The following is a 12,544-nucleotide window of genomic DNA, read 5'->3' on the forward strand; positions in this document are numbered from 1 at the left end:
GGGACATAGGTTTAAGGTGCGAGGGGCAAAGTTTAGAGGGGATGTGCGAGGCAAGTTTTTACACAGAGGGTGGTGAGTGCCTGGAACTTGCTGCCAGGGGAGGTGGTGGAAGCAGATACGATAGCGACATTTAAGAGGCATCTTGACAAATACATGAATAGGAAGGGAATAGAGGGATACGGTCCCCGGAAGTGCAGAAGGTGTTAGTTTAGGCAGGCATCAAGATCGGCGCAGGCTTGGAGGGCCGAATGGCTTGTTCCTGTGCTGTACTGTTCTTTGTTATTTGTTCTTTGTTCTTTGTTCTTTGACTGTCATTTCCACTCTAAAATTGATCACAACTTCAGGATGTCAGCCATGTGCAGATTAGTGCAGAAATGCTGATGGTGCAGCCTGTTATTGAGATCTCCAATGCAGACTGCACTGTGAACAACCCCACACCCAGAGCTGGCAATCACTGAAATCAGTGAGGATTTCAACTTTCACCCGCCTACGTTACTAATTGAAACCCCTTAAAAAGTTACAGCTTGTTCAATCAGGGTTTTTAACAGCGATACGATTATTAAAATTTGCTGAACAACTGAACTGGCCCTAAAAAAAAATTTTTATAAATGTGGAGTAGTGTTAAATGAATAATCAGTAGGTTTTTTCATAATTTTTTTAAAAAGTTTTTTCAGGATATTTTACCTTCTACCTTCACCCCATCTTTAATTTGCTCTATATAAAACATTTTTAATGTGATTTTATTTTGGTGCTTTTTGTTTCCCGTTTGTGTGTCTGTGAAAATCCTTTAATGTGATTGGCTGCTTGGACAGCCTGATGACATCACTGCTGCTCCACACTGGGAATTCCCAGTAAAGAACACCGCAATCAGTTGCAGTACCACCGCACGGCGATAGAGGTGAAATTCCTGCCACAGAGATCGCTAGATCTCTCAGCGAGACTTACTTCATGGTCAGCAGCAAGCGTCCTGGTTTCACCGCTGACCACAAACTCCAGGCCACTGTTATCAGTGGTTTCTCCCTCTGAGCAAGTTGGGATTTCACATCAATTTTCAAGGAGCCATCACAAACACAAGGGTTACATATTCCACAACTGGGTTACTAAAACCTTGCACTGGTTTTACACCACTGACCACCTCCAGGCGCTTACCCATTGTCTCTCGAGATAAGGAGGCCAAAGAGAGGGTTATACCAATCCAAGCGACTTGACAAGCATGAAAGGAGCATTCTGACACACAGTCTTCTGATGTGATTGGCAGGTCTACTGCCATTATTGCTAAGGTTTGCCCCATGGAAATATCGAGCCCTGCCGCCATTTTGATTGGTGGCCATGAAAGGGTGGAAAAACATTGTGTTAAGAAGAAAATATTTCCGCTGGTTTGGTATGATTTCCTCCTGGGTGTTAAGCATCGTCTTGGTGCAGCTCGGAAAAGAAAGCCCAATAGGGAAATTCACCCAGCTTTTCAATGGAAGGACTATCTGCCAGATTTATTCCCAGCATTCCAACTTTCCTGCCAGTTGTTCCTTTCATGTCCCGCTCAAACAACGTGTAATGCCCAGACAGTAAAGATGGAGATCTACCCTGATCCATTCTCCCACAGCCTGGTTGCCCATATGTACAGCTCACCTGTGCTCTGGTGGGTTTTAGTTTGAGGAGAGCTTGTGTCCTCTCGCGATGCCTTTCTTTCAGTTATAGGGGCAGATTTCACTCGGTTCCTGCTATTCTTAGTCTCTTTCAGTTCTGTGGCGCAGTCATCTTTAATGGCAGCTGTAATTAAAACAATACTTCTCTTCCTAAACCATTATCTTGAAGGGATCAATTCTGACAAGTTTATTAAGCTGCAATATTTGAGCATTGTGCGTCATAATAATAGGACGGGACAGGTCGGGGGTACTCTGATATCTCAGCAGAAATGTGCAATGGTATGGAACTTGATACACAAAACCCTTCATGCAGCCAGTCTTCTGTCTCAACTGTGTCATCATAACTTACTACAGACTAGCTGATCATCTGTGGCATTGCTCATGGTGATAGAGGTCTGGTTGGGATGTTTAGCTGTAAGGTGGCAGGCTATTTAAGCTGGCTTGTCCATTGAAAACCATTGTCACGAAAGTGTTCTCAATGCTGCCATTCGGGCATAATTGTAAATCTTTGGACTGCTGCCCTCGGGAGGTTATCAACATCTAAAAATCAGGATGCATGTGTGCTAGACATAAGTCTTTGCGATGCATAGATTGATTGATTGGTTATGCTTGAGTGATAGACAGCACTCCTTTGATTGGTTATGCCTCAGTTGAGAAATAGCCCACTTCTCATTCCCGATGATATAGGGCTGTTTCCGCAATGAGCAGCAGATCCAGAAAGCCGGATATCCATCCTAGTGGCAAATCACAATTCTATCCCATGGTGGCTGGGAAGACATGGAGGAGCCGATAACGTATGTTTGCCTACTTTCCTTCTTAGAGTCTTCACTGAGGCAGCAGTCCCAGGGGGAGTGAAACAAGAGTAAATGTATCTTTGGAATTCAGTCGATGAATATATTCAAGGCTGAAATTGATAGATTTTGGAAAATATTAGAATGAAGGGATATGGGGATAGGGTGAGAAGTGGAGTTGAGGTGGAAGATTCGTCATGATTTTATTGAATGGGAGCGTAGACTCAAGAGGGCGTATGACATCATCCTGTTCCTATTCCTCATGTTCTTGTGTGGAAGTGTAATGAAGAAAGGGAATCCTACCTGGAGGCTGTGGCTCCTGCTCTTCAGGACTTGAGCTTGGACCCTGAGTGAATGGGTCCCTCTCCAAAGGGGTCCTAACAGGAAGGAAAGACAAGAGTTTTACTCTAATGCATGTGTAAGTGTAAAAGTGCAAAAGAGGTGCAAGTATGCTCACTCTCAAAATGAACAGAATAAAAATTTATGTAAAACGAAAAAGGGATATTTAGCAAAAAACAAAACAAAATGATGAGGAAGTAAGGAAAGAGAGATAGGGAGAGGGAGAGTGAGAGTGAGAAGACATTGCTGGACCCGGAGTGATTAATACTGACATTGGGGCAGTGGGGGAGGGGGGGGATGCAGTGGGGGAGGGTGGTGACTTCAACCTGCAACAGCTTTCAGGTGGATGCATGGGTCGAGGTGAGTGTCAACCCCAGTCTCCTCTCTCCCAATCCCCCCACTCCCACGCCGCCTGCTTAACCTGGGAGAGAAACTGTTTCCCTTGGCAGAAGGGTCGAGATCCAGAGGACACAGATTTAAAAGATTAGCATCAAAATCAAAGGCTACATGAGGAGAACCTTTTTTTTCACATGGCGAATGGTTATGATCTGGAATGAGAGTGTGATGGAGGCCGATTCAACCGTGGCTTTCAAAAGGGAACTGGATAAGTCCCTGAAGCGAAACAATTTGCTGGGCTACAGGGAAAGGACAGGGGGAGTAGGACGCGCTGAGTTGCTCTTCCCTTGGGCCGTAAATCAACACTCGCTCCGGCCCCTCCCACCCCTGCTGCTTTGACTGATCAGAGCAGCTGCAACCATGTGCCCATTAAAATTACATCTGGGTCCAAATGTCATCAAGTTTCCATTGTCTGATGCTATAAAGTACAGGATTAATGAAACAACATCAACTGTAATTCCAGGCAGTCTCACTCAGAGAGGCCATGTCACTGCCTGGAGTGTGCAGTGGGAATATTTGAATTGTGGCTGTGAAGAGTCAGAGGAGCGGGTGCTGTACATTGTATCTGGTCCTGCTATGCCCAATCCTAGAACGATGGCTGGCTGCGAATTGTAGCAAAGTGTTCCTTTTCCCAATACGTGATTGGAAAAGGGTCAATGAGAGAAATGATTCTGGTCTGTTTGAAGTCAGCACATTGGGATTACAGCTGAACTTTAGAGTGGGGGAAGGATTACCTCACAGAATAGATGGAGGAACAGGAAACCCTGAATAAATGAGTATATAGACAGGTGGTCCTCAGTCCCTTACATTGTGATGTGGAGCGTTTGCTGCACAGGTCTGGAAGGCAGTGGCTGGATGCTGCTCCCGACTGAACTTGGCAACTTAAAAGACGACTGAGATAAACTGGCGCACAGTAATTTCCGCTTCTTCTCAGCGCTGCTACGCAGTTGTTGAAGGGAGATCTGAATCTAGAAAATAAACAGAGAACAATGGATCCCCAAACCACTGGAATGAAATCTAATCGAGGGGTTCAGATGGTTTATATATAGAATAATGGATACCCGGGAGTGATTACAGACTGGAATCTAATCGAGGGGTTCAGATGGTTTATATGTAGAATAATGGATACCCGGGAGTGATTACAGACAAGAATCTAATCAAGGGGTTCAGATGGTTTATATATAAAATAACGGATACCCGGGAGTGATTACAGACTGGAATCTAATCGAGGGGTTCAGATGGTTTATATATAGAATAATGGATACCCGGGAGTGATTACAGACTGGAATCTAATCAAGGGCTTCAGATGGTTTATAAATAGAATAATGGATACCCGGGAGTGATTACAGACTGGAATCTAATCGAGGGGTTCAGATGGTTTATATGTAGAATAACGGATACCCGGGAGTGATTACAGACTGGACTCTAATCGAGGGGTTCAGATGGTTTATATGTAGAATAACGGATACCCGGGAGTGATTACAGACTGGAATCTGATCGAGGGGTTCAGATGATATATATTTATAGAATAATGGATACCCGGGAGTGATTAGAGACAGGAATCTGATCGAGGGGTTCAGATGGTTTAGATATAGAATAATGGATACCTGGGAGTGATTACAGACTGGAATCTGATCGAGGGGTTCTGATGGTTTATATATAGAATAACGGATACCCGGGAGTGATTACAGACTGGAATCTGATCGAGGGGTTCAGATGATATATATTTATAGAATAATGGATACCCGGGAGTGATTAGAGACAGGAATCTGATCGAGGGGTTCAGATGGTTTATAGATAGAATAACGGATACCCGGGAGTGATTACAGACTGGAATCTAATCGAGGGATTCAGATGGTTTATATATAGAATAACGGATACCCGGGAGTGATTACAGACTGGAATCTAATCGAGGGGTTCAGATGGTTTATATATAGAATAACGGATACCCGGGAGTGATCACAGACTGGAATCTAATTGACGGGTTCAGATGGTTTATATATAGAATAACGGATACCCGGGAGGGATCACACACTGGAATCTAATCGAGGGGTTCAGGTGGTTTATATATAGAATAACGGATACCCGGGAGTGATCACAGACTGGAATCTAATCGAGGCGTTCAGATGGTTTATATATTGAGTAATGGATACCCGGGAGGGATCACAGACTGGAATCTAATCGAGGGGTTCTGGTGGTTTATATATAGAATAACGGATACCCAGGAGTGATTGCAGACTGGAATCTAATCGAGGGGTTCAGATGGTTTATATATAGAATAATGGAATCCCGGGAGTGATTACAGACTGGAATCTAATCGAGGGGTTCAGGTGGTTTATATATAGAATAACGGATACCCGGGAGTGATTACAGACTGGAATCTGATCGAGGGGTTCAGATGGTTTATATATAGAATAACGGATACCCGGGAGTGATTACAGACTGGAATCTAATCGAGGGGTTCAGGTGGTTTATACATAGAATAATGGATACCCGGGAGTGATTACAGACTGGAATCTAATCGAGGGGTTCAGATGGTTTATATATAGAATAATGGATCCCCGGGAGTGATTACAGACTGGAATCTAATCGAGGGGTTCAGATGGTTTATATATAGAATAACGGATACCCGGGAGTGATTACAGACTGGAATCTGATCGAGGGGTTCAGATGGTTTATATATAGAATAACGGATACCCGGGAGTGATTACAGACTGGAATCTAATCGAGGGGTTCAGGTGGTTTATACATAGAATAATGGATACCCGGGAGTGATTACAGACTGGAATCTAATCGAGGGGTTCAGATGGTTTATATATAGAATAATGGATCCCCGGGAGTGATTACAGACTGGAATCTGATCGAGGGGTTCAGATGGTTTATATATAGAATAACGGATACCCGGGAGTGATTGCAGACTGGAATCTAATCGAGGGGTTCAGATGGTTTATATATAGAATAATGGATCCCCGGGAGTGATTACAGACTGGAATCTGATCGAGGGGTTCAGATGGTTTATATATAGAATAACGGATACCCGGGAGTGATTACAGACTGGAATCTAATCGAGGGGTTCAGATGGTTTATATATAGAATAACGGATACCCGGGAGTGATTACAGACTGGAATCTAATCGAGGGGTTCAGATGGTTTATATATAGAATAATGGATACCCGGGAGTGATTACAGACTGGAATCTAATCGAGGGGTTCAGATGGTTTATATATAGAATAATGGATACCCGGGAGTGATTGCAGACTGGAATCTAATCGAGGGGTTCAGATGGTTTATATATAGAATAATGGATACCCGGGAGTGATTACAGACTGGAATCTAATCGAGGGGTTCAGATGGTTTATATATAGAATAATGGATACCCGGGAGTGATTACAGACTGGAATCTAATTGACGGGTTCAGGTGGTTTATATATAGAATAATGGATACCTGGGAGTGATTACAGACTGGAATCTAATCGAGGGGTTCAGATGGTTTATATATAGAATAATGGATACCCGGGAGTGATTACAGACTGGAATCTAATTGACGGGTTCAGGTGGTTTATATATAGAATAACGGATACCCGGGAGTGATCAAAGACTGGAATCTAATTGACGGGTTCAGATGGTTTATATATAGAATAACGGATACCCGGGAGTGATTACAGACTGGAATCTTATCAAGAGACTCAGATGGTTTATATATAGAATAACGGATACCCGGGAGTGATTACAGACTGGAATCTAATCGAGGGGTTCAGATGGTTTATATATAGAATAACGGATACCCGGGAGTGATCACAGACTGGAATCTAATTGACGGGTTCAGATGGTTTATATATAGAATAACGGATACCCGGGAGGGATCACACACTGGAATCTAATCGAGGGGTTCAGATGGTTTATATATAGAATAACGGATACCCGGGAGGGATCACACACTGGAATCTAATCGAGGGGTTCAGGTGGTTTATATATAGAATAACGGATACCCGGGAGTGATGCAGACTGGAATCTAATCGAGGGGTTCAGATGGTTTATATATAGAATAATGGATACCCGGGAGTGATGCAGACTGGAATCTAATCGAGGGGTTCAGATGGTTTATATATAGAATAATGGATACCCGGGAGTGATTACAGACTGGAATCTAATCGAGGGGTTCAGGTGGTTTATATATAGAATAACGGATACCCAGGAGTGATTACAGACTGGAATCTAATCGAGGGGTTCAGATGGTTTATATATAGAATAACAGATACACGGGAATGATTACAGACTGGAATCTGATCGAGGGGTTCCGATGGTTTATATATAGAATAATGGATACCCCGGAGTGATCACAGACTGGAATCTAATCGAGGAGTTCAGCTGATTCATATTTATAGAATAATGGATACCCGGGAGTGATTAGAGACACGAATCTGATCGAGCGGTTCAGATGGTTTAGATATAGAATAATGGATACCTGGGAGTGATTGAAGACTGGAATCTAATCAAGGGGTTCAGATGGTTTATATATAGAATAACGGATACCCGGGAGTGATTACAGACTGGAATCTAATCGAGGGGTTCAGATGATATATATTTATAGAATAATGGATACCCGGGAGTGATTCGAGACAGGAATCTGATCGAGGGGTTCAGATGGTTTATATATAGAATAACGGATACCCGGGAGTGATTACAGACTGGAATCTGATCGAGGGGTTCAGATGATATATATTTATAGAATAATGGATACCCGGGAGTGATTAGAGACAGGAATCTGATCGAGGGGTTCAGATGGTTTATATATAGAATAACGGATACCCGGGAATGATTACAGACTGGAATCTAATCGAGGGGTTCAGATGATATATATTTATAGAATAATGGATACCCGGGAGTGATTAGAGACAGGAATCTGATCGAGGGGTTCAGATGGTTTATATATAGAATAACGGATACCCGGGAGTGATTACAGACTGGAATCTGATCGAGGGGTTCTGATGGTTTATATATAGAATAACGGATACCCGGGAGTGATTACAGACTGGAATCTGATCGAGGGGTTCAGATGATATATATTTATAGAATAATGGATACCCGGGAGTGATTAGAGACAGGAATCTGATCGAGGGGTTCAGATGGTTTATATATAGAATAACGGATACCCGGGAGTGATTACAGACTGGAATCTAATTGACGGGTTCAGATGGTTTATATTTAGAATAACGTATACCTGGGAGTGATTACAGACTGGAATCTAATCGAGGGGTTCAGATGGTTTATATATAGAATAACGGATACCCGGGAGTGATTACAGACTGGAATCTAATTGACGGGTTCAGATGGTTTATATATAGAATAACGGACACCCGGGAGTGATTACAGACTGGAATCTAATCGAGGGGTTCAGATGGTTTATATATAGAATAACGGATACCCGGGAGTGATCACAGACTGGAATCTAATCGAGGGGTTCAGATGGTTTATATATAGAATAACGGATACCCGGGAGTGATTACAGACTGGAATCTAATCGAGGGGTTCAGATGGTTTATATATAGAATAACGGATACCCGGGAGTGATTACAGATGGAATCTAATCGAGGGGTTCAGATGGTTTATATATAGAATAACGGATACCCGGGAGTGATTACAGACTGGAATCTAATAGAGGGGTTCAGATGGTTTATATATAGAATAACGGATACCCGGGAGTGATTACAGACTGGAATCTAATTGACGGGTTCAGATGGTTTATATATAGAATAACGGATACCCGGGAGGGATCACACACTGGAATCTAATCGAGGGGTTCAGATGGTTTATATATAGAATAATGGATACCCGGGAGTGATTACAGACTGGAATCTAATCGAGGGGTTCAGATGGTTTATATATAGAATAATGGAATCCCGGGAGTGATTACAGACTGGAATCTAATCGAGGGGTTCAGATGGTTTATATATAGAATAATGGATACCCGGGAGTGATTACAGACTGGAATCTAATCGAGGGGTTCAGATGGTTTATATATAGAATAATGGAATCCCGGGAGTGATTACAGACTGGAATCTAATCGAGGGGTTCAGATGGTTTATATATAGAATAACGGATACCCGGGAGGGATCACACACTGGAATCTAATCGAGGGGTTCAGGTGGTTTATATATAGAATAACGGATACCCAGGAGGGATCACACACTGGAATCTAATCGAGTGGTTCAGATGGTTTATATATAGAATAACGGATACCCGGGAGTGATTACAGACTGGAATCTAATCGAGGGGTTCAGATGGTTTATATATAGAATAATGGATACCCGGGAGTGATTACAGACTGGAATCTAATCGAGGGGTTCAGATGGTTTATATATAGAATAATGGAATCCCGGGAGTGATTACAGACTGGAATCTAATCGAGGGGTTCAGATGATATATATTTATAGAATAATGGATACCCGGGAGTGATTCGAGACAGGAATCTGATCGAGGGGTTCAGATGGTTTATATATAGAATAACGGATACCCGGGAGTGATTACAGACTGGAATCTGATCGAGGGGTTCAGATGATATATATTTATAGAATAATGGATACCCGGGAGTGATTAGAGACAGGAATCTGATCGAGGGGTTCAGATGGTTTATATATAGAATAACGGATACCCGGGAGTGATTACAGACTGGAATCTGATCGAGGGGTTCAGATGATATATATTTATAGAATAATGGATACCCGGGAGTGATTAGAGACAGGAATCTGATCGAGGGGTTCAGATGGTTTATATATAGAATAACGGATACCCGGGAGTGATTACAGACTGGAATCTGATCGAGGGGTTCTGATGGTTTATATATAGAATAACGGATACCCGGGAGTGATTACAGACTGGAATCTGATCGAGGGGTTCAGATGATATATATTTATAGAATAATGGATACCCGGGAGTGATTAGAGACAGGAATCTGATCGAGGGGTTCAGATGGTTTATATATAGAATAACGGATACCCGGGAGTGATTACAGACTGGAATCTAATTGACGGGTTCAGATGGTTTATATTTAGAATAACGTATACCTGGGAGTGATTACAGACTGGAATCTAATCGAGGGGTTCAGATGGTTTATATATAGAATAACGGATACCCGGGAGTGATTACAGACTGGAATCTAATTGACGGGTTCAGATGGTTTATATATAGAATAACGGACACCCGGGAGTGATTACAGACTGGAATCTAATCGAGGGGTTCAGATGGTTTATATATAGAATAACGGATACCCGGGAGTGATCACAGACTGGAATCTAATCGAGGGGTTCAGATGGTTTATATATAGAATAACGGATACCCGGGAGTGATTACAGACTGGAATCTAATCGAGGGGTTCAGATGGTTTATATATAGAATAACGGATACCCGGGAGTGATTACAGATGGAATCTAATCGAGGGGTTCAGATGGTTTATATATAGAATAACGGATACCCGGGAGTGATTACAGACTGGAATCTAATAGAGGGGTTCAGATGGTTTATATATAGAATAACGGATACCCGGGAGTGATTACAGACTGGAATCTAATTGACGGGTTCAGATGGTTTATATATAGAATAACGGATACCCGGGAGGGATCACACACTGGAATCTAATCGAGGGGTTCAGATGGTTTATATATAGAATAATGGATACCCGGGAGTGATTACAGACTGGAATCTAATCGAGGGGTTCAGATGGTTTATATATAGAATAATGGAATCCCGGGAGTGATTACAGACTGGAATCTAATCGAGGGGTTCAGATGGTTTATATATAGAATAATGGATACCCGGGAGTGATTACAGACTGGAATCTAATCGAGGGGTTCAGATGGTTTATATATAGAATAATGGAATCCCGGGAGTGATTACAGACTGGAATCTAATCGAGGGGTTCAGATGGTTTATATATAGAATAACGGATACCCGGGAGGGATCACACACTGGAATCTAATCGAGGGGTTCAGGTGGTTTATATATAGAATAACGGATACCCGGGAGGGATCACACACTGGAATCTAATCGAGTGGTTCAGATGGTTTATATATAGAATAACGGATACCCGGGAGTGATTACAGACTGGAATCTAATCGAGGGGTTCAGATGGTTTATATATAGAATAATGGATACCCGGGAGTGATTACAGACTGGAATCTAATCGAGGGGTTCAGATGGTTTATATATAGAATAATGGAATCCCGGGAGTGATTACAGACTGGAATCTAATCGAGGGGTTCAGATGGTTTATATATAGAATAATGGAATCCCGGGAGTGATTACAGACTGGAATCTAATCGAGGGGTTCAGATGGTTTATATATAGAATAATGGAATCCCGGGAGTGATTACAGACTGGAATCTAATCGAGGGGTTCAGATGGTTTATATATAGAATAATGGAATCCCGGGAGTGATTACAGACTGGAATCTAATCGAGGGGTTCAGATGGTTTATATATAGAATAATGGAATCCCGGGAGTGATTACAGACTGGAATCTAATCGAGGGGTTCAGATGGTTTATATATAGAATAATGGAATCCCGGGAGTGATTACAGACTGGAATCTAATCGAGGGGTTCAGATGGTTTATATATAGAATAATGGAATCCCGGGAGTGATTACAGACTGGAATCTAATCGAGGGGTTCAGATGGATTATATATAGAATAATGGAATCCCGGGAGTGATTACAGACTGGAATCTGATCGAGCGGTTCAGATGGTTTAGATATAGAATAATGGATACCTGGGAGTGATTGAAGACTGGAATCTAATCGAGGGGTTCAGATGGTTTATATATAGAATAATGGATACCTGGGAGTGATTACAGACTGGAATCTGATCGAGGGGTTCAGATGGTTTATATATAGAATAACGGATACCCGGGAGTGATTACAGACTGGACTCTAATCGAGGGGTTCTGATGGTTTATATATAGAATAACGGATACCCGGGAGTGATTACAGACTGGAATCTGATCGAGGGGTTCAGATGATATATATTTATAGAATAATGGATACCCGGGAGTGATTAGAGACAGGAATCTGATCGAGGGGTTCAGATGGTTTATATATAGAATAACGGATACCCGGGAGTGATTACAGACTGGAATCTAATTGACGGGTTCAGATGGTTTATATTTAGAATAACGTATACCTGGGAGTGATTACAGACTGGAATCTAATCGAGGGGTTCAGATGGTTTATATATAGAATAACGGATACCCGGGAGTGATTACAGACTGGAATCTAATTGACGGGTTCAGATGGTTTATATTTAGAATAACGTATAACCGGGAGTGATTACAGACTGGAATCTAATCGAGGCGTTCAGATGGTTTATATATAGAATAACGGAC

The 12,544-nt window shown here is 42.2% G+C and overlaps 1 protein-coding gene across 5 annotated transcripts in view; it reads right to left on the reverse strand.

Moving 5' to 3' along the window:
• The window catches only part of LOC137364492 (TOG array regulator of axonemal microtubules protein 2-like), a 210,965-nt gene that overhangs the window by 83,344 nt on the left and 115,077 nt on the right, over positions 1-12,544 (reverse strand). For 3 of the 5 annotated variants that reach the window (XM_068027681.1, XM_068027680.1, XM_068027679.1), the window contains exons 6-8: positions 3,977-4,137; positions 2,738-2,811; positions 1,627-1,767 (exon numbers count right to left, since the gene is read on the reverse strand). In XM_068027681.1, the coding sequence (XP_067883782.1) occupies positions 1,627-1,767; positions 2,738-2,811; positions 3,977-4,137 (376 nt within the window). The remainder of the gene's footprint in view (positions 1-1,626; positions 1,768-2,737; positions 2,812-3,976; positions 4,138-12,544) is intronic. The other 2 variants (XM_068027683.1, XM_068027682.1) reach the window with 1 other exon arrangement.

The sequence above is a fragment of the Heterodontus francisci genome, chromosome 3 (assembly GCF_036365525.1).
Source record: "Heterodontus francisci isolate sHetFra1 chromosome 3, sHetFra1.hap1, whole genome shotgun sequence".
NCBI lineage: Eukaryota > Metazoa > Chordata > Chondrichthyes > Heterodontiformes > Heterodontidae > Heterodontus > Heterodontus francisci.